Source organism: Anolis sagrei, chromosome 5, assembly GCF_037176765.1.
Source record: "Anolis sagrei isolate rAnoSag1 chromosome 5, rAnoSag1.mat, whole genome shotgun sequence".
NCBI lineage: Eukaryota > Metazoa > Chordata > Lepidosauria > Squamata > Dactyloidae > Anolis > Anolis sagrei.
Window position 1 is genome coordinate 61,280,743 of NC_090025.1, and position 21,873 is coordinate 61,302,615.

General features: G+C 38.1%; 1 protein-coding gene across 2 annotated transcripts in view; it reads right to left on the reverse strand.

Moving 5' to 3' along the window:
• GLRA3 (glycine receptor alpha 3) overlaps positions 1 to 21,873 on the reverse strand; it is a 131,755-nt gene that overhangs the window by 4,815 nt on the left and 105,067 nt on the right. Inside the window, exons 6-9 of one of the 2 annotated variants that reach the window (XM_060778694.2) lie at positions 13,015 to 13,152; positions 11,008 to 11,222; positions 7,768 to 7,914; positions 3,802 to 3,897 (exon numbers count right to left, since the gene is read on the reverse strand). In XM_060778694.2, coding sequence (XP_060634677.2) covers positions 3,802 to 3,897; positions 7,768 to 7,914; positions 11,008 to 11,222; positions 13,015 to 13,152 — 596 coding nt within the window. The remainder of the gene's footprint in view (positions 1 to 3,801; positions 3,898 to 7,767; positions 7,915 to 11,007; positions 11,223 to 13,014; positions 13,153 to 21,873) is intronic. The other variant, XM_060778695.2, reaches the window with a different exon arrangement.

Consider the following 21,873-nt stretch of genomic DNA (forward strand, 5'->3'; position numbering starts at 1 on the left):
AAAAAATCAATAATCAAAAGAGTCTTTAGCTTCTTTTCTCAGAGGAAAGTAGTCACAAAGGTTGCAATAGTTTCACCAATCTGGAGAAGATGAAACATAATTTTAGAAGAAGGAACCTTGTTCACAATTTTATATTATTTTATATAACATTTTAAATGAATCTGATATTGACAATTTCCACAAGCTAATTTACCATATCCCATTGTAAGTTGTTACTTGGCAGAAGAATATATTTTCCATGTGATTTTCGTGTGCCTGATTTTTTAATGTTGCATGCTTTATTCTATAAATCATGATCAAAATAGTAAAGTGCCAAATATTCATATTAATACAACAGTAGCAAAACCTGGCTTCTGCCTGTAGATGGAGCCAAACCAATTTGTAAAACAATCAAACCCCCAAATTAACAGAACACAGCAACTGGTGTCCAACTATTCACCAAAGGCATTTCAAGACTGGATTTGCTGCCAATTTGACAAAGAAAAAGAAATGAAAAATGAACCAACATGAAGAAAATGAATAAACTGTGAATTACTAACAAATAAACATGAATAACAAAAAATGTTAGGAAGATGTGAAAACATGATTCAAACTAAACCTTAAACCCCAAAGCTTGACATTTTAATCTTGTGGAATAGCACTTTGTTGTTAATATCAAGATAAAATAAATAAAGCACCAGTAACTGAACATCCCATTTAGATTTGACTATGAGTGGCTGGTATCTTGTTGGTTAGTTCAAAATAGAGTAGACAATTGTTGCAAAATGCAGATGAATGGGTTGAAGTCAGGACTAAAAGATAATGTAGGCTTCTCATAGTATATGGTTCAGAGACCACCAGCAAGTATCAGGTGCTGTAGGCAATATTTCAGAGGAATATTCTTGTCTAACAAAACTCTATTAAATTTATGAGGCCATATAAACAGGTGACTTGGATGCATATGCACAACACAGAAGCTGTGAATATTTTTTTTTGTACTAGAGCTCTCAGATGCTTTGAAACTCCCTACATTTGAAGACAAATAGCATATATGAGTGTACTGTACTGTGTGTTTTAAGTTTTTTTTCATAATAGCTTAAAAGTAGCATTTTAACATCTTAGTATGCAACATAGTTTTAGAACTTCAGCTTTAATTGCTGTTTAAAGCCACTTTGAGCCCCATTCAAGAGAGAAGAAGGATATAAGTCAAACAAACAAACAAATAATGGGGAGATGGAATAAAAAGAAGAGTTTGAGGAATGTATTGTCGAAGGCTTTCATGGCCGGAATCACTGGATTGTTGTTGGTTTTTCCGGGCTATATGGCCATGTTCTAGAGGCATTTTCTCCTGACGTTTCGCCTGCATCTATGGCAAGCATCCTCAGAGGTAGTGAGGTCTGTTGGAAGTAGGGAAATGGGTTGTTATATCTGTGGAATGACCAGGGTGGGACAAAGGTCTTTTATCTGCTGGAGCCAGGTGTGAATGTTTCAACTGACCACCTTGATTAGTATTTAATGGCTTGGAAGTGCCTGGGGGGAATCTTTTGTTGAGAGTTATTTGATGTGCCTGATTGTTTACTCTCTGTTGTTTCGCTGTTGAAATTTTTGAGTTTTTTAATACTGGTAGCCAGATTTTGTTCATTTTCATAAAGGTGAAGATCCACCCAAAGGAAAAGTGTTCTTGCCATACATCAAGGGAAGCACCGACCGCATAGGGAAGCTGATGAGGAAACACAACATACAAGCCACCTACAGACCCATCAAGAAAATCCAACAAATGCTACATTCAGCAAAGGACAAGAGGGATCCTCTCACTTCTGCAGGAGATGGACAAGTCTACATAGGGACCACCAAATGCAGCGCCCAAACACGAATCAAGGAAAATGAAAGGCACTGCAGACTACTTCAACCAGAGAAATCAGCCATAGCAAAGCACCTGATGAACCAACCTGGACACAGCATATTATTTGAGAACACAGAAATGCTGGCCCACTCTCACAACCACTATGTCAGACTACACAGAGAAGCCATTGAAATCCACAAGCATGTGGACAATTTCAACAGAAAGGAAGAAACCATGAAAATGGTGGTAGCTCATTGTTCAAGCAAGGGAGTGTATTCTTGTGTGGGGCAAAATGCTGTTGTGTCCAAGCTGGGTGACATTTATTGGAAAGGGGCATTTCTAAGAGATGAATGACTCATTGGAAAAGATAATGATGCTTTGTAAAGTGAAAGAAAAAGATGGCATTACACGTGGACTGATTCCGTCAAGAAAGCCAAAATCCTGAGATTGTAAGACTTGAGCATGGCAGGTGATGACTGGGATTCTTAGAATAGGCTTGTGCAATCTGGATAAACCTTGACCTGTTTCATGTCTTGTCTTTCAGTGGAGTCCCCGCTCCGTTTTTGGGATCCTCCTGAATTTGGGAAGGCAGATATCTGTTTTTGCTCTGGGGTGCCAAAAGATCCATTTTCTATTGCCCCATTATGGGGGGGGGGCTTCCCAGGCTCCCCTTCCTGTCATTTAAGCTGCTTCTACTCTAGAGGAGAGGTGCTGCAGAGTACACACGCTTTCTCTCAGAGGCCTTCATGTCACATGCACTCTATGCAAGGCAAGGAGGCAAGTTCTTAAAGCTGTGTCTTATTGTAGAGGAGAGGTGCTCAGTTGCAGGCAGGCACACATGTACTTTCTCTCCTGGGCTGCACCACACCAGCAGCCACATAATTTTTCCAAGGCATTTTAGAGGCTTCACCACTTCCAGGTAAGGAAGAGCTATGACCTCCTGGAAGAGGAGAGGTAATTGGTTGCAGTTCTCAGGGATTTAGGCTTTTCTTTTTGTTTGCTGGAGGATTAATAAAAACTATTAAACTGTGATGCTGAAAAGCAGAAGAGGAGCTGAGATCGGCTCCTACTTGCTTTCTTGTTGGGTGGGGCTTTGAACCGGAAGGCCCCTTACCGTTATGGTCTTCTGAAGCATCGAAGGTGTCGAAGAAAATGAGGGAAATGGAAGAAACGCATTCTGCACTCAAGTCTATCTTGGAAGTTTCTTGTTTATGGGGCACAAGTTAAAGTGGGCTTGGCGAATAATAGCAACAAATAGCAACAAACAACGATAAAAATCTAATAATCCCAATATTCTCAGGGAATGCAGCTGTGATTTTACAGGAAGAGTCACAGTGTGAATGAGACTGAATACATTACAACATTTTACAATGGGCATCTGCAGACTACATTCATGCATCTTTCCAAGATATTGAACAGGAATGGAAACTTTGAATAAATGCAGAGTAGAAAAAGTGACATTTATGAACTCTGGACATGAAATACCGTATATTCTAATTCTTACTTGACTGGAGAATACAGGGAGCTCTTGGGACTGCTTGAATCAGCATAGGAATTCATAATTTTTTTGTTTTTTTTGTATTTCATTTGTAGTATGACCAAGATGGTATAGTGGTTTGAATGTGGGACTATAACTCAGGAAACCATGGTTTGAGTCCCTGCTCAGCCATGAAAGCTCACTGGGTGACTTTTGGCAAGTCACACTCTTTCAGTCTCAAATGATGACAAAGACGAACCCCTTCTGAAAAAACTTGCCAAGGAAACCCCACGTTAAGATTTCCATGAGTTGGAAATTACTTGAAGTGACCAACACCATAACAAACATATAATGTTCTGTTAGAAGTATTTAAGAGAATGTGCCGTTCACGAAACCACATAGAAGTCATATGGAACTGAACAGAGTTCATATGGAAAGACATTAGTTCAGACAAATGGATTGGGCTGTAGTTAATGACAAATGGGACATCTACATAGTTTACCCTTAAATTTATATTGTAGATTTGAGCCAAAGATCCGTCTATGAGTTCTGCACTTCTCAAGCCATTGCTACGCCGCAATGATTCATTTCCATCAAGCTTTCCATCAAAATGGAAGGTGGGTCACAATATATATATATATATATAAGGAAATGAAAGGAAATAAAAAGGGGAAAAGAACATATGATTATTGAGTGAAAATAAAACAAAAAGATGTAGTCAGCCTAGTGCACCAACTGATATGCAGTCTCTAAAGGATGTCACACTGTGACTTCAGTTAAAAAATTGAAGGCATCTGAAAAGTAAATAAAGAGTATTAAAATATAGCCTTAGAACACAGTACAAAATTAGTATGCATGCTTGCTTCTTTTAGGCTGGAAATGTCAACAAGCAAAGCAATATCCATATGTATCAATTATGTATGATGCATCTCCAACTTGTTCTCTGCACTTTCTTGTAAGAGCTGTATAAAGGGCAAAATGGGTTTAAATTTTAGATGTAGCCATCATAAATTTCTTTAGATTTCATCTAGTAAGTATGAATTTATTAACAATGAATTATGGAATGATATTTTTACAATGTGTCTCCCCCTCAAAAAGAATGCTGCTTGGAAGGTTTTTTTAAAATCCTTTCTGTTTTTTTCATGTTTACATTATTGATAATCCTTAAAAATGCCTCACAATATTTCTTGTGATAATGACAGGAACATGCTCTTAACTCAGTGAGGAATAAGAAAATACAGTACATTATCTATCCATGTTTTTTTCTGAAGTTTGTAGCCAGGATCAATTTTAGTGTGTATATATGAAATTAATCTACACTGTAAGTCAGGCAAAGGTCAAACATATCTCCATCAAGGTATAATTTACTGAGGAAAAAATATCTAAATATCATGTTTGTATGATATCTCTTACAGTGATGTACAGAGCTATTCCACTAGAACAATGGTTCCCAACCTTTTTTTGACCAGGGACCACTTTGACCTGGGACCACTCTCCAACATTAGTACCAAAAGGGTTACAAATTAGTTTTTGGTCAACTTTAGATTTGGTTTGGTTATTGGCAACATTAAGTCTAGTTTCTGATACAGAACATATGCCATCCAGTAGTTGCCATGTGATTACCCACTGAAAACCACATTTAATAATCTAGAGCTGATGTGGTAGTAGTAATCTTTCATGAGTAATCAGCCTCTCCCCTCCCAACATTCATGTTGCCTCGGCACTATAAGAGGGCTTAGTGAGACCAGTTGTTCCTGTTGCCACATGGTTTTGAGGCAACGGTGTAGTAATGGTGAGGCAATGGACCATATTTTCGTTCTTGGGGACCACTGGCGGTCTATGGACCACAGGTTGAGAAACTGTACTAGAAGAGTGTCCAAAAATTACAAAATAAAATAGAATTAGGATATCATCTCATTTTTATTTTAAAAATCAATGATCTGCTTACTATCTTGCTCCAAAAACATAAGAGAAATATGACATGTAGAAACAAGTCCCTTTGAGTCACTCATATGTTTGTTTTATTGCTCGATCTCTGCTCATTTTCTGGTTAGATTCTTTTCTTCCAGTTGCAGATCAAGAAAATGCAAATCAAAGTCTTAAGCTAGAGAAAACTGTTTAGCCACCGTCAGATGGTTCATAAAGTAAGCACTAAGCTCTATAATTATCTGAGGGCAAAGGGAATATGAAAAGCCAAGTCGTATATTGCAGGGAGTTAATGAAATCCAGCTGCTTGGTCTGATTTGCTAAAGAGAACATGAACTGCTATTAAAAATGAAATCAAACAAATTATTTTTTGTGCTGCATTATTATTTTCTTACAAATGTACTTCAGCATGATATAGTTTCTCACTTGTATGGATTTTGGCACACTCTCATCTAGATCATTAGAACTTATCAAGTAGTGCTGTTAAATCCTCTGACTAGGTCATCTGCAAACACATAAGCTTATAAACCATCTGTGTAAACATGCAAATAAATGTGTATCTTATCTTGTAGCAAAAGGAATATTGGCAATTAACTTCTTCTGATATGGGTGACATCTGCTATTAGAAAATTCTTTATGAAACAGTGGTATCTAAAGTGCTCTGTGTCTTAAATTTGCTTCAGGAGAAGGATGAATTTCAGTCTTAAAGCCTAAGTTTCACTCTTCATTCATTAAATACCTGATTCATGTCTCAATATGGGATTCATTGCTCACCACCTGTAGGAAGTTAATGGCTTATGAAAAAGCACTATAGCTCTTCCATTCCATGGCCAGGCCACCATCGTGCCATTATTGATCTCCACCCTGCTTTCTCCATTCACCTCAGGGTGTTTTTTTTAATGCTATGCTCCAGAAAGCTCTGCATCCTCCCAGCCACAGTAAAAATAGAAAGGAAGGGTGGAAGGAGAAGAATAAAAGAGATAGAACAAAACTGTGAAACAGAAACTGAAATGAGAAGCTGAGTCTCAAACTGGAACTTAAAAGAAACAAAACAAAACTGTAACTATAACTACTGTATAACTCTTTCTTTCTGGTATATATAGATTATTAGACAGATATTACAGAGCATGATAGGAACAATGGACACTAGAAATTTAAGCAGGAAAAACACACTGAATCATCTTCCATCGGATTGATGTGAAGTAGCCTTACTGCCTATAGTTTAAAGAACTGTTTTCTTTATAGCAGTGGTTCCCAACCTTTTTTTTTTAAACCAGGGATCACTTTGACCAAGGACTACTCTCCAACATGAGTAGCAAAAAGGTTACAGATCAGTTTTTGGTCAACTTTAGATTCAGTTTGATTATTTGGGGTGCTGATTTAGAAAATTGCATTGGATAGACCACATCATCTCTAGTTTCTGATTACAGAACATATGCCACCCAGTAGTTGCCATCTTCTCACCCACAGCAAACCATATTTAATAAGTCTTGGAACTTTTTAAATGTCTGGAGCGAATTGAGAAACTGAAAGTAACTTCTAGTGTGAGAAAATTGGCCATCTGCAAGGATATTGCCCAGGGGATGTCAGGATATTTTGATATTTTACCATCTTTGTGGGAGGCTTCTCTCATGTCCCCGTATGGGGAGCTTGAGCTGACAGAGTGAGCTCAAACCACTCTCCCCGGATTCAAACTACTGACCTGTCAGTCAGCAATCCTGCTGGCACAAGGGTTTAACCCATTGCACCATCCGGGGCTCCTAGCCTCAGCACTATAAGGGGGTTTCGTGAGAGCAGTCGCTCTTGTTGCAACGGTGTAGACCGCAGACCATATTTTAGTTCTTGCAGACCACTGGTGGTCCACAGACCACAGGTTGGGAACCACTGCTTTATAATCATGATCTTGGAAGGAGAATTATCCCCTGCTTTGCTTTGCAAATAGTCCAAATGCTCAATCTCAATTTACTATGAAACAGATAAAAGATTAACTCGTTTCAAATCTGCAAATCAAAATCTGGCATCGACTTAAAATACTTGCAGTATCTAATTGAGCTGAAATTATTTTTTCCTTGCTTCTCTCTCACACACAAAGGATCAATTACTTTGTCACTTAAAAAACGAACAAATAATAAAAGCAAAATCCCTGTGCCATTGCTTTTTTTTAAGGCTTATAAAAACTCTAAATGCACCACAGAAGCCTTCCATTGGACCAAAGCCGGAAATTATTTTAACACATCTCCTACCTCAATCCTCTATCATAAAGGGTCAATGTGCTAGTATTCTCTGAGGGAGAAATTAAAGTCTGTGCAGAAAGCTTGTACATGGCTCTCCACTCAAATCCCTTTTTAATCCTGACTGTGAAGGTTTCAGTGGGATTTGTGAATTACCGAGGCCTTGTGCTGACCTCATGCAAATGAGAGATTGTCATCCTGTGTTGACATGTTATTTGTACAGCCACTTTGTCAATAGAATCCCATCGTTACAGGGTTGGCAGCCCCCCTCCCCCTTTCTGTATTTTTCTAACTTAGGCTTAACATATTACCTTGTTCTTCTTCCTCTTTCGGTGAAATCTCAAAAGTTCTTTATGTTGTCTTGACACAAAGTTTACAGCTGCATATTCCAGAAGTGCCGAGAATACAAAAAGCAGGCAAACCGCCATCCATATGTCAATAGCCTTGACGTATGATACCTATAGATAGCACAGAGTAGAAGACTGCTGGTATTAGAAATACAGATGGAAAGTTTAGTGTCTCCTAGTGCCAAGGGAAAACAAATGTATTTCCTCACACCAGAGTAGAAACTAGCTGTATAAAAGGGGCAAAGGACAAATCTATATGTCTACTAAAAGTATTGTTTTAAAGAAAAAAGTTTAACCTAAAAGCACTTCCCTTAAACTAGTTGTCCTATTAAATGTAAAATGTTTAGGATGAAATACAACATCACAAAACACAGTGTTCATACTGACATTGCAAGTGGAAAAACAAGGGCTAATCTACAAAACTAGGCTATTTTTCTATGTTTTGCACTTCATAAAAAGGTCTTTTTTTGCTCAAGTACAGATACACTCTCAGCTTCATCAAATTGACTTCCACAAGCATATACATGGTGAATTGGATCCTAACAGAACAACTCAAGAAAGTATATAGAAAGTAATGTTTGCATCTCTTTGACTCTGACCCATAAAACCCATCTCCAGATGTGATGGTCCATCATGAACTATAATAAATAATAATATTTATTTATATCCCACTACCGTCTCCCCAAAGGGACTCGGGGCGGCTTACAAGGCACTCCAGGGTGCACATATAACATACAACAGGGGAAAATGGTACAAAAGTATAAAACAAATTATAAAAATTATAACATCAACCCCCCCATCAACACATGTAGCATAAAATCAAAATAATACAATTTTAAAACAGCAGTAGATAAAACTAACTGCCGTCAATTCACAAGGTGCCAAATGTCAGCTTCATATGGGCCCATTCAACCTACTCAAGGCCAAAGGCCTGTCTGAACATCCATGTTTCCAGGTTGGAATGGAAGGATTAAAGGGTGGGGGCTAATCTAATCTCTTTTGGGAGGGTATTCCAGAGCGGAGGGACCACCATAGAGAAGGCCCTCTCTCTTGTCACCACCAACTGTGCTTGAGACAATAATGGGACTGAGAGGAGAGCCTCCCCTGTCAATCTCAGAGCCCGTGCTGGTTTGTAGAAATAGATATGTCAAATAGGGCATTAAGTGAGCAAAGAGGGAAAAGAGGAGAACATTCCTGCCAAAAACATCTTTAAGTTCTCAGCATCGGAGCCTGATTTAGGGCTATTTTTTATTTTCTCTTGAAATTTGGTTTTCTCCATTTCACATTGTGCACATCCTCTCAGTTCAGGAAAGATTGTGCTCCAGATTTACTATAGCCAATGTGTTCAAATGACATCATAAAGAAGGGAAAAGATCAAATTAAATGCAAGAGCTGCACCAGGATTTTGTGTCATGGATTATGCATTTTATTTTTAAACTTGTATGTCTGAATGGGAAAAACTCAGCTATTCCTAAACGTATTTCCTGGATTTGAAGATATCACATTTTGCCACAACAGGGAAGACTTTAAGAAGAGAGGACTAATGGACAGTGACTTCACTATTTGAGGTTTTAAATCTCTATCCTTTTTAAAGTTTATCTTTTTCATTTGAACTATAATTGGCTAGTACATGGAGTTGCTGAGAAATGCAATGTTCTCTGTCTAAGAAGGAAGCCTTTAGCTTTATGCAGGGCAATAAAGCTACATGGATCTCAAGAGAAGTTACCTTTAATGGAGTTGAAATTTTATTAACTGTCTTTCATTGCCCTTTGTCCCTGAAGAAGGAAAGTGGCCTTTTCTACATTGAAATCCCTCCAGAACAACTGGATTATAACGGAAACAACATCTGATACAATGTGACTCTAACATCATCAACTTTCTTCTCCTGTATGATTTTTAAAACCATCTGTTACATGATGACGAAGCCAGTGGAGCTTCAAAATCTTGCAAGATGCACTTTGCACATTTTGACTGTTCTATGAGGGATTTGGGATTTTGTTGTATCTCTTAAGGGCTCACTGTCACATTCCTAACCTACCCCATTCTGGACTGGAGTTCTAATTTGTAAAAGATCCATATAGAAATGGCTAGGATAGTTGGAGGAAGTCAAAAGGAGGAGTCAGAGAGAAGATCTCCCAGGGTTGGAGCTTTGCTTAAAATCTAGGAGGAAAATCTTTCCTGTGGCCCCAAGATGTTCTCCTTGGCATCATAAAATTTCCCTCTAAAATAAAAACATAAAAGAAAAGAAAATTGTGTTATGTGCTAAAGTGAAATATTCAATCCCAAAAATATTTCCCCATTTTAAAAAAAAAAAAAATCTTATAAAGACGGGGCTGATATTCACTGTTTGCTTATGACGCTTACAAGTATCTATCATGATATAGCCAATGGTGATGTAAATTTGCTCTTTCTCCATAGTTCTAATTATTATTGGAGGAAAACCAAAACATGTGGTAAATGGGTTGCTGGGAATTTTCTGGGCTGTATGGCCATGTTCCAGAAGCATTCTCTCCTGATGTTTCGACCACATCTATGGCAGGCATTTTCAGAGATTGTGAGACCTCACAACATCTGAGGATGCCTGCCATGGATGTGGGTGAAATGTCAAGAGAGAATGCTTCTGGAACATGGCCATACAGCTCAGAAAACTCACAGCAACCCAGTGATTCTGGCTATGAAAGCCTTCAACAATACATGTGGTAACTATTGTGTGAACCATGAAGATAGGCTTTCTGTTTGCCTCAGAAAGAAAGCATCTCAGGAAATCTGTAAAGTCTTCCTCAGTCACCAAAGGAAGGTTTACATTTATGGGTCAGCTAACAGAATTGTATTTTAATGGGCACTTTGTTTTCTAAAAATTAAAATCTATCATGAAGAAGATACTTCCAAGTGATCCTAAGAGATCAGGAGGATAGGTAGTTGGGAAGGCAGCATGTCAATAAATAATTGTCCTATGTTAATGAGCTTTCAATGTTAATATAAATTTCTATTATGTATTTGGCAAAGTCAAAATCACAAAAGTAATTAGCCTGATTTAAAAGCTGGAAAGACCCTTTTTTTACCTTTCCTCCTTCAGTCAAGGTATACATATCTTACAATGAACATATGTTTCAAGGCTCTGAATATTTGAGCATTTGATGCTAAAATAAAACACAATGGTCCACATTCAACCAAAATGAAAATGAAGTCCAATAGTTTGCATACCTTTGGGAGTGAGGCCCGTGACCCTGAACTCTGTGTTGTCATAGTAAGTACAGTTGTTATACCTAGAGCAACTCTGGCTGGAGCTGCATCCATATTGATCCAAAATGACACCCAGGATAATATGACAATCAAGAGACTTGGTATGTACATTTGAATGAGGTAATAACCCATCTGTCTTTCGAGGTGGAATCGGACTTCAATACATGTAAACTTGCCTGTTTACAATAGAGAAGAACTGTTAATGGAATTAGCATTGTTTGTCTTTACCAAGCAGTGCTTGATGCAGTTACAGAGTGGTTTCAAGCAGTTTTTTATTTCTACCTAATTATGGAAAAGCTTGATGTATACCAATTTCTATTGACTTGCTTACTGCTTACTTCATTTAATGATTAAATAAGTTATTTAATGTTTTCATTTAACAGAGTTCTGTTCTGCAATGTATGCATTTATCCTTTTAGTGGCAATTTACAAACCAAGTGATATATAATAAAATATAATAATAAAAATTACACAGAGACAGCTAGTATTTTCCATTTCAGTGAGTTAGAAATAACATCTAAGACAAAACAGAGGCCTGTGACTCTAAAATTGTCATTTCTCTTCTCTTGTGTGATTTTTGATATCTTTGCCTCATGAAGAAGTCAGTGAAGTTTCAAAACCTTGTGTGGTATAGGTTCTGCATATTAGTTGGTGAAAAAAGTATTACTCTTTTGTGGATTTCAGTACAATGGATCAAAGGAGTTTTCCAAGGTGCTGAATCATATATACAAAATTTGTTCAGTATAATGAATAGTTCCTTTAAAGTTTGAGGGAAAATTCAGAATAAGACGTAGGCTACATTCACTCCAGTCTTTCCACCACTAAATCACCTTAGAAAAAGTGACCATATAAACACATACCTATTTCTCTTAAAGATGGTGATGTCCCTTATTTGACATTATCATATTTTTTGCTATCATGTGAGGGTGGCTATTATGATATCCATGCACCTCATTTTAAGTGCCTTAAAATAAATATCCAGTAGGGCTGGGCGGTTTCGTTTCGTAATTTCGTAATTCGTTAAAAATTCGTTATTTTTTTTGTTACGAAGCGATAACGAACCATTCAGGAGCATCTAAAAAACGAAACGAATTTTCAATTCGTTTTGTAATTGCTGCGTATTCGTTTCGTATTCGTTTCGTATTCGTTTCGTAATCGTTTCGTTATTATTTCTGCATGTCTGGGGCAAGTTTTATAGCTGTTGTTTGTTTAATCAGTGAAAAAAATTATAAATATCACACCAACAGTCAACAACAGAGGGAGAGGGAAGCTTCAGAAGTTCCCCCTGTCCCATATGGAGGTTTTTTAGCGTATTGCGCGGTCGCGTCCGCCATTAACGAATCGATTCGTATTCGTTTCGTATTTTTACGAAATTTCGTAAATGTCGAACTTTTTTAAAGAAAAATTTCAGAATTCTTTTAAATATCGAAATGCAAAAAATCCCAAAAAACGAATCAAGTTTAGAAACAAATTTTTCCGTGGTTGCCCAGCCCTAATATCCAGTATGAAACCTCTGCAGTATAGGCAGTAGGTGGTGCAGTAGGTTAAATTGCTAAGCTGCAGAATCGAATCTATGGGACAGGGTGAGCTCCCATTGTTAACCCCAACTTCTGCCAACTTAGCAGTTTGAAAACATGCAAATGTGAGTAGATCAATAGGTTCCACTTTGGCGGGAAGGTAATGGCACTTCATGCAGCTATGCTGGCCACGTGACCTAGGTAGCATCTACGGACAACACTGGCTCTTCGGCTTAGAAATAGAGATGAGCACTCCCCCCCCCCCCCCCAGAGTCAAACTTGACTAGACTTAATGTCAAGGGGAAACCTTTACCTTTATTATGAAATGTCATCTGCTTCCACAGGTTACTGCTGCTCTCTAGTTATATCTTTTGAATATGTTACTGAAAAATTCTACAAGTAAAGTCTCAGATGTTCTATTGATTACCGATATACTAAAAATATATCTTACCTGTGTTATAATGTTTGGTGCAGTAAACCAAATCTTTATCTTCTTTCAGCAGGAACTGTGGCAAAGTGAGTCCATCTGCTACTTGTACAGCAGCATTTTCTTGCCATTCAAAAATAAGATCATTCATTGTATATCCAACTAGGAAAAAAAAGAATGAAAAACATATATAATTTAAATACCCAAGGAATCAGAGGAGAAATAAGATCAGAATACATCCTGGTCCAGAAAAGACATTCATTGTCAAATGTGGACATCTGTGTATTTCAGAAATTTATCTTAAGAAAATCTACAAAATTAGCTTTAATATGAATCAATATTTATGACATTCTGACAACAATCATACCCTAAAAAGTCATTTTTTAAACTAGTCCAGAAGCCTTGGAGAGTGGGGGCTGATCTAATCTCTCTAGGGAGAGGGGCCAGAGTCGGGGGGCCACCACCAAGAAAGCCTACTGTCCCCACTAACAATGCTTGAGTCAGTGGTGGAACCAAGAGAAGGGCATCCCCAGTAGATCTCAAAATGAGGATAGAATTGTAGTTGAATTCATGATCGTTTGGGCATCTAGTATTCTGATCACATTTGGGCTAATTTTGAGCCAACAATCTTTGCTGTTTAATATTTACAGGAATGTGCCCAAACCTCGAATCCTAATTTCATATCCTTCCAGGCCATTTTTATCTGAAATCTAGTAGACTCAATCCATTTAGATAGAGCTACCAAGCCACCAAATTTAATTTACTCCAAAGCAAAAACACTGTCGCCACTTGGTGATATTCCCAGTAACAGTCAATCTTGAGGTACAAGGACAAAAGATTTCCACCACACAATTGTGATTGAGATCTGAGTAAAATCACGTGGACTCTAAAACAGATTAAGATTTATTGGAAAGTTTTTCCACAGCACCATATCAAGAGCTAAACCAAATCACTATGTAATGATTTTTTTACTTCTTGTGATAGCTAACCTCACTTGATGGGCTTGCAAATCTTTCAAACACAGAATGCTCCCCGAACAATATTAGTGCAAACCATTATAGATCATCTAGCAGAAAGAACAATACAAATAAGTTTCACACAATGTACAAGGGGTATTTTTTAAGTAAGGTCCATTTTGTTGTAGACACTTGTAGTTCGCACGCATACCGCAACGAGAGCGTGTGTCGTGTACCGGCATGCCTCGGGAACAACTGTGCTCAGTTTCCACTCTGTAGCTAACCTGTATGGTTCTGTTCTGTGCTTTAAAAATGTTTAAGACTATCAACTCACCCTCCGCATGTGAGGTTTTTGTCAGCAAGGAACCTGCCTGCTGCAGAAATTCATCTACAGATTTGTGAAGTGTACGGTGATACTGTTATGAGTGAAAGCAAAGTGTGTAAGTGGGTACGACAATTCAAAGATGGCCGTGACAACGTCCATGATGAGGACCACTCCGGTCGCCCTTCTTTGATCACAGACAATTTGGTGGGTTCAGTTGAAGTGAGGATTCGTGAGAACAGGGGCTTCGCAATAACAGGTCTCTCAAAGAAATTTCCTGACGTGTCGAGATCAGTGCTTTACAACATTGTTTCTGAACACCTAAAGTTTAGGAAACTGTGCTCCTGTTGGGTCCCGAAACTCCTAACAGAGGCCTACAAAAACCAAAGATTTGAGTGTGTGATCAAATCAAATTGTCTGTAATCAAAGATTTTTTAAAAAATATATCCTTCCATTATGCGCTGGGCCTCATATGTACACATGCAAATGTGTTTATATTTATATTAAGGTATTCACATGTGTATATACAGTTTAGCAACATAACATAGTCATTTTTTTTAAAATCCACCGGATGTGCCCCATCCACCCTCCATCTTGATCTGCTTCAAAAGAAGACTGTGAGGACAGCAGGGGACCATGTCCTGGGTCTGATATGTCTCTGTGTGAATCTGCTATCAGGTCCCGGGATTATTAAACCCACTTTTTAAAACATGGATTTTGGCACTGTTCGGAAGTACCCCGAGGCTCCAACTGGAAGGACTCCCTTGATTCTCAAATTAGATAGTTAAAGTAAGGATTTTCATAAGGCCTGCATCCATTAAAAGCTTACTCAGGCAGCTGAGCCTGATGTTGTTTCCAAGACTCACTTATTGCTCAGTTAACTTCTAACCACTGCAGATTCTACTATCTTTGCATGGAGTGTGTGTTCCAGAGTATGTGTAAAAGATCTCATGCTCTCTAATAATCCAGATTTTTTTTCTGGATGGAACTTGCTTCCGAACCATCTTATTTTGCTGCTTAAGCATTCTCTATTGTAGAGCTAGTGCGGGGGCCTCAATCTACCATTAGTCCTCACCCCAGAAGTCATGAAAGTCCCTAGTTTTTCACAGAAGCAGGACTTCTTTAATTTTTTGAAATGCCCACTCAAAAACAAGCCACTTCAGAATACTTTTGATTACAAAAGGGCAGTCACTCATAACAATACATCATTAATGGAAAAATCAATTCCATTAATGCAGTTAAACATAGTGGGAAAAGGAGAGTGCAAGGAGAAATGCAGTTAAAATCTGAGGGAATAGGTGAATGGTGTCAGGTTATGTCATATTCTAGTGTGCTGATACACTAGCAGATTCCACCTGAATATTGCGAAGAACTTCCTGTTCAACAATGGAACTCTCTTCCTTGTAGTGTGGTGGAAGCTTCTTCCTTGGAGGCCTTGAAACAGAGACTGGATGGCTATCTTGCGGGAGTGCTTTGATTGTGTTTTCCTGCCTGGCAGGGACTTGGATTAAATGGCCCTTGTGGTCTCTTCCAGCTCTATTATTCTATGATTCTATGATCTTTGCTCATCAAAAATGTTTGTAGACTTCAACCCTGTGAGCTCTTGCTGAGTTGTAACTGCTGAGTGAACCCCTACTCTCTGCAATGTAAACTGTTTGTCCATTCCCACTAGCTATATACAAACAGCTATTTCAGAAGTCAGGGAACAAGCAAATTGTGCAGGTAGGGATGTTATAAAAGCTCTTAATGTTGTTCTCCCTCCTTATAACCTAGAATGTGCCTCATTCAATATTCCATTATTGAGAGAAATCTCAACAGCCAACATTTCCCTGTATGATGTGTAGAGGGCTATTTCTTTCATTCCACATGCTGATTGAAAAAGACAGCCTCGGTGAAAGTTCAGGGATAAGATTTGTTAAATCCGGATTCTAATTAAGCCCTAGATATTAACATTAAATTTGGATACCACTGATCTATGAAACAGGTTCTTTTCTATTGAGTTGTTTAGAGTTTCTGAATATAATCTTCCTTTCTTCCCTCATTGATTTTCATTTTAAAATAAAATCAAGCGGGTATATAAACAATCTAATCACAACATTCTTTTAAAACAAAACTATGATTAAAAGTCAAAATATTATCTTGCACATCACTTATCTGGAATTATTATTATTATTATTATTATTAATAATAATAATAATTTTAAAAAATACCCCACCACCATTCCTCTGAAGGGATTCGGGGCAGCTTAAATGGGGACCAAGTCCAACAAACAGCAAAAATTACCAGCTAATTCAAAAATTCAAACATCTGAAATACTCCACAATCCAGAATTGTTCACATGAGTGGTAGAGATAATGATACCTTTGCTTCTGAATGGTTCCATGTACACAAACCATGTTTCATGTACAAAATTATGACAAATATTGTATACAATTACACTCAGGCTATGTGTATAAGACATATATGAAAGATAAATTTATTTCCTGTTTAGATTTGGGTCCCACATCCAAGATATATCATAATGTACTGAAATGCAAATACAAGTATTCCAAGATTTGAAAACAAATCCAAAATACCTCTGATCCTAAGAGTTTCAGATAAGGAACAAGAGAACCTGTATATATAGAAGGAGTGGTTGATAATGTCATCCGTATGATTACTGCAGTATTATGAGTTTGTCAAATCAATATTTGCACATATATATGTTCCTGATGTACTTTTAAATGTACATCACCCCATTACAGATCAATACAGGAGAGATCCACAGATGCATATCTTGTATCACACCTTGTACACATTCAGACAAAAGCCAGCTGTGTGTAAAAGAAATTAGCATTTGATGCATGTAGATTATAGCCAGGAGAAAAATCTCCTGAGTGCAACTCATTGAACTGACAAGAAACAACTGCTGTGTCAAAATGGATTTTCCCAAATGAGATTCATTCATTTAATATGTATTTTAATTATAATTAACTGCCATGACCACTAATTCATTCTCTGATAGAATTCATTGAAATGAAAAAAAAAACCCCATGATAATTGCTATAACTTTTTCTCCTTTAATCCACAAACTGATTATTTTTCATGATTCAGGACATCTTGGCACTCTGCTGTCTAATGGCTACATTTCAAAATCACAAAGAAATTTTTAGGCCTCCAAAGCCAGAGACAGATATACATACATTATTCCAAAATTGTAGTTCAATTTAATTAGAATGGCTTGCACCTGAGACACGTACCATACCAAAATGCACAAAGCCTATAGCCTTTGGAGCTTACTATATGCTTCCAAGTCAACACAAACCTTAGGGATTTCTGACAAGATTTGTTCAGAGAAGGTTCTCTAGGGCTGAGAGAGTGTAACTTGTCTAAGGTCACCCAATGGTATTCCATTGTTGAGTAAAGATTTGACAGTGAAACAAATACCACAGGGGAATTCACCCTTCCCTATCCTATCCAAAGTGTGTGTATGTGTTTGTATACTGTGCAAAACTTCATTTGTGCCTTGTTTGTTGTATCTATTTTGTAAGACACGATATTCAGAAACCTGAAGAATTCACATGCAAAAAAACTTAAGATTCAAAACAGTGACCTATGACTTTTTGGAAGAGTTATATAAGTCCCCCAGGTCTCCGTCGTGGGTACCGCTTCTTCCCCCAAAGGGCTGGATTTGGTTGCCCCAAAGGGCCCTGAGAAGAATGGTGAGGCCAGAGTGAAGGAAGAAGCCCCACTCTTTCTCCAAAGGGGTGGTAATGGTGGAGATGCCTAGCTGGATGGCTGGGCAAGGAAGAAGCCCCTCCAACAAATGGCCAGCCCAGAGAAAGACAGGCAGAGACCACACTCACATTGAGGCTTTAACACAGGCAGCTCTGGTATTCTGAAGCAAGAATTCTGGGAAATGTAGTTTAGGGTGGGGCCTTTTGATTTCTCTGGAACAGGGGTCCTCGCCTTCCCAAAATACATTTCACAGAATTCCTCCCTAAAAGTTTTGAAGTTCATTCACTAAAGGGATTTCGAAATAAAAGAGGACTGTTGAGAGTTGAATCAACCCAACAAAGGAGGCAAAGTTGAGAGGCAGTAATTCCAAACCTAGTTGGTTTCCTATTATTATTATTATTATTATTATTATTATTATTATTATTATTTCAAAGGCTGGATGGGCATCTGTTAGGGAGTGCTTTGACTGTGCTTTTCCTGCCTGGCAGAAGGGGGTTGAACTGCATGGCCCCTGGGATCTGCCAGTAAAATAGTACTGTTAAGTTTATGTTGGTTAAAATTTCCTAAAAATCAGTGGAAATCTTTCTGAAACTTGAGGGGAATTATGCCTTGGATATATTGTATAATTGAAAATAGAAATTCAAAAAGACAGCTCTTTTCGGGGTTTTTAAAAAATGTTGTTCATATTTTTTTAAAAAATTCCCAAAAATCAGTAGATGTGTGAAAAGTTCTGAAACTTGGGAGGTGGATTAACAGTAGTAAATGTGTTCTACCATTGTAGCAAGTTTCATCCCGATAGCTCTAAAAATGAAGGAGAAAGGAGCCCTAGAAGCTTCCCACCACCTTGTGCAATTAGTAAAGGTAAAGGTTTCACCTTGACATTAAATCTAGTCATGTCCAACCCTGGAGGGTGGTGCTCATCTCAATGTCTAAGCTGAAGAGTTGGTATTGTCCATAGATGACTCCAAGGTCATGTGGTTAGCATGACTGCATGGGGCACTGTTACCTTCCCGTTGAAGTGGTACATATTGATCTACTCACATATGCATGTTTTTGAACTGCTAGGTTGGCAGAAGCTGGGGCTAACAGTGGGAGTTCACCCTGCTCCCCGGATTCAAACCACTGACCTTCCGGTTAACAAGTTCAGCAGTTCAACAATTTAATCTGCTGTGCTACCAGGGCTCCTTTGTGCAATTACATAATGAAAAAGCAATGAAAATCCCATTATATTGTTATAGTTATGAGATGAACCCCTTGCAATATTTTTTGAAATGCTATAGAAATGATTCGCTGCCCCCCTAATTTGGTAATAAGTAATGAAACACACACACAAACATACACATACATATATGGCTGGAATTACACTTAAAGAATGTACCTGTTCCAGCTTATATGCAAATTCAACTTAAGAACAAACCTACAGAGCCTATCTTGTTTGTAACTTGGAGCCCGCCTGTATATAGGTATTAGGGCTGTGCAAAAAATTGTAAGAGTTGTAACTAGGATTAGCAGACATGCCTTAGCGTCCCGACTTTTAGCAAATACTATTATGAAAAGGCTGCAAAATCACTAATGACGGGATCAATGTTTGCAAAACTGGCATCCTGATTCAGTTTGGCACTAAATAAGACTGGCAGCAAATTAAGACATCTAAAATATTTAAGATAGCAAACTTAAGTGCCCTAATGGAAGTATATTATTTAATAAATCAGCTGGTTCTTATTCTTTAGAATTCTCTGTACATGAGTTCTTCCTGCCAGCATTTTTGTCCCTTGTCCCTTGTTATTTTTAACTCACTGAACAAGCAGCTGTAGGGTAAATATTTCATTAAAAATAGGCAAAAAGCACAAATAAAATAAAGTAAAATATCATCTCTGATCTGAACTTTGAATACTCTCCAGAAAAAAAATTATGAAAACGTCAATATAGTACAAGATGCAAATACATTTGAAATGGGTAGCTGACAACATGTGATTTCAGTTATTTATGACCTAAATAGTCAAATGACCTAAATAGTCACTTCAGTTGCATGAAGCAATCTGGTATGATCTCAACTTCTGCTTCCCAGTCTTTTTTGCTTCACTGTTCACAATGTATCTTCTGTGCACAGATATGTGCGTCTTTCTTCCTACCTGCCCATTAAGGCTAGTGTTATATGTATACAATGATATAGACTGTAGTCCCTCAAACACAATGATATAGATTGTAGTACCAGTAAATGTGTTACAACACAATCCTTTGGACCTCTACTAAGAAATGAGCTCAGCGTTACTTATTCCCAAATAGGAATACATAGGATTTCAGTTTTAGATTTTAAGGTACTAAAAGCTCTTTCTCACTTTATTTCTTGCTCTTGCTATTATAAATTAAAGGCTTTTCCAGATTGGCTTAAAGCCTTGGGATTTGATAGATGCCATACTTTGCAAGTTAAAAAACAAGACAAAACCCCTCCTGTCTTCTTCCTTCTCCCTTCCTTCCTTCCTTCCTTCCTTCCTTCCTTTCCTCCTCCTCTTCTTCTTCTTCTTCTTCTTCTTCTTCTTCTTCTTCTTCTTCTTCTTCGGGCGAATCCAGACAGCCTTTTATCTCAGGAGCATCCATGTTTAAAAAACGTGGATGTTCCTGGGAGGCTGTCTACACCCACCCCAAAAAGCATGCTTTCTAGGGTGGGTGTCCAGATGTTGTACTGTGACTTTCCAGTACAACATCAGGACACTAATCCCCTTCCCCAGAAGCCCCCCCCCCCCAACTAAGTAAAATAAGAAAAAAAACTCACCAGGCCTCCCTGGAGCGGTTACCGGAGTTCTCCTGGTGAGTACAAATGACATGCCAGGAGAAAGGAGGGGGGAGCGAAGACAATTGCTCCCCACCTTTCTCCTGGCTCATCATTTGTACACTCCAGGAGAACTCTGGCAGCCATCCCAGGGAGGCCAGGTGAGTTCTTTTCTTTTTTTACTCAGTTGATTCCCACAGTTTTTCAGGATCATTTAGCCTGGAAAACTGTGGGAATACTGTCCGGACTGCAGTATTCTGCATTCCAGAACCTAAAATAGTGGATTTATCCCATGCCTTTCAAGAATGTGCGAAATAAGTCCACTATCTAATTAATTTGCTACAAACCAGGGTTTTCCTGGTTTGAAGCAAATTAATTCAGGTGTGTCCAGAACATTGTCTGGACAGCCCCTCCTTTATTGTGGTAGATATTGCAATAAAAGTATGGTTTGGATAGGCCCTTCTTCTTCTTCTTCTTCTTCTTCTTCTTGTGCTAGCTGCATTTTTATATGCGGCTACTACTTTTTGTTTTTTGCCTTGTCCCAGGAGGTTACAATACAGCCTGGGGTAAATATAACATGTCTGTATCCATTGTCTTGGTTCCTCTTGATATATTTTTAGGTGGTCATGTTGAAAACATTCCAAATGAGTTGTGTGACTCATCACAGAGGTTTCCTACTTACCCACCCCCCTCCCTTCATTACATTTCCAGTTACCAGGTTAAATGTTTCTTCCCTCCTCTTTCTTTTAGATTTACATTGCTAACCTATATAGTCTGCTATATGACTAGATGCACGAATGGAAACATGAATTTTAAGGTGTTACAATGCATGGCTTCCCAAAACAGAATGTCTTGACATTTCCTGGAACTATTGCAAAGTTTGGATGAGCCCTATACACAACCTCAAATACTAGTTTTACTTCAAGGAAACTATGACATCAAAATACTCTATTGGTCATTACAAAGCCACTCAGGGACAATACAAATCCTATTAAAGCATGAGTAGTAGGCTCAGTAGGCTCATGCAATTCAGCTGCAGAGCGATCCATTTTTGATACCTGAATCAATTTTTGGAAGCCTCTCAAAAATCGGCTAATAGAAAAATCTGTTTTTGGCTA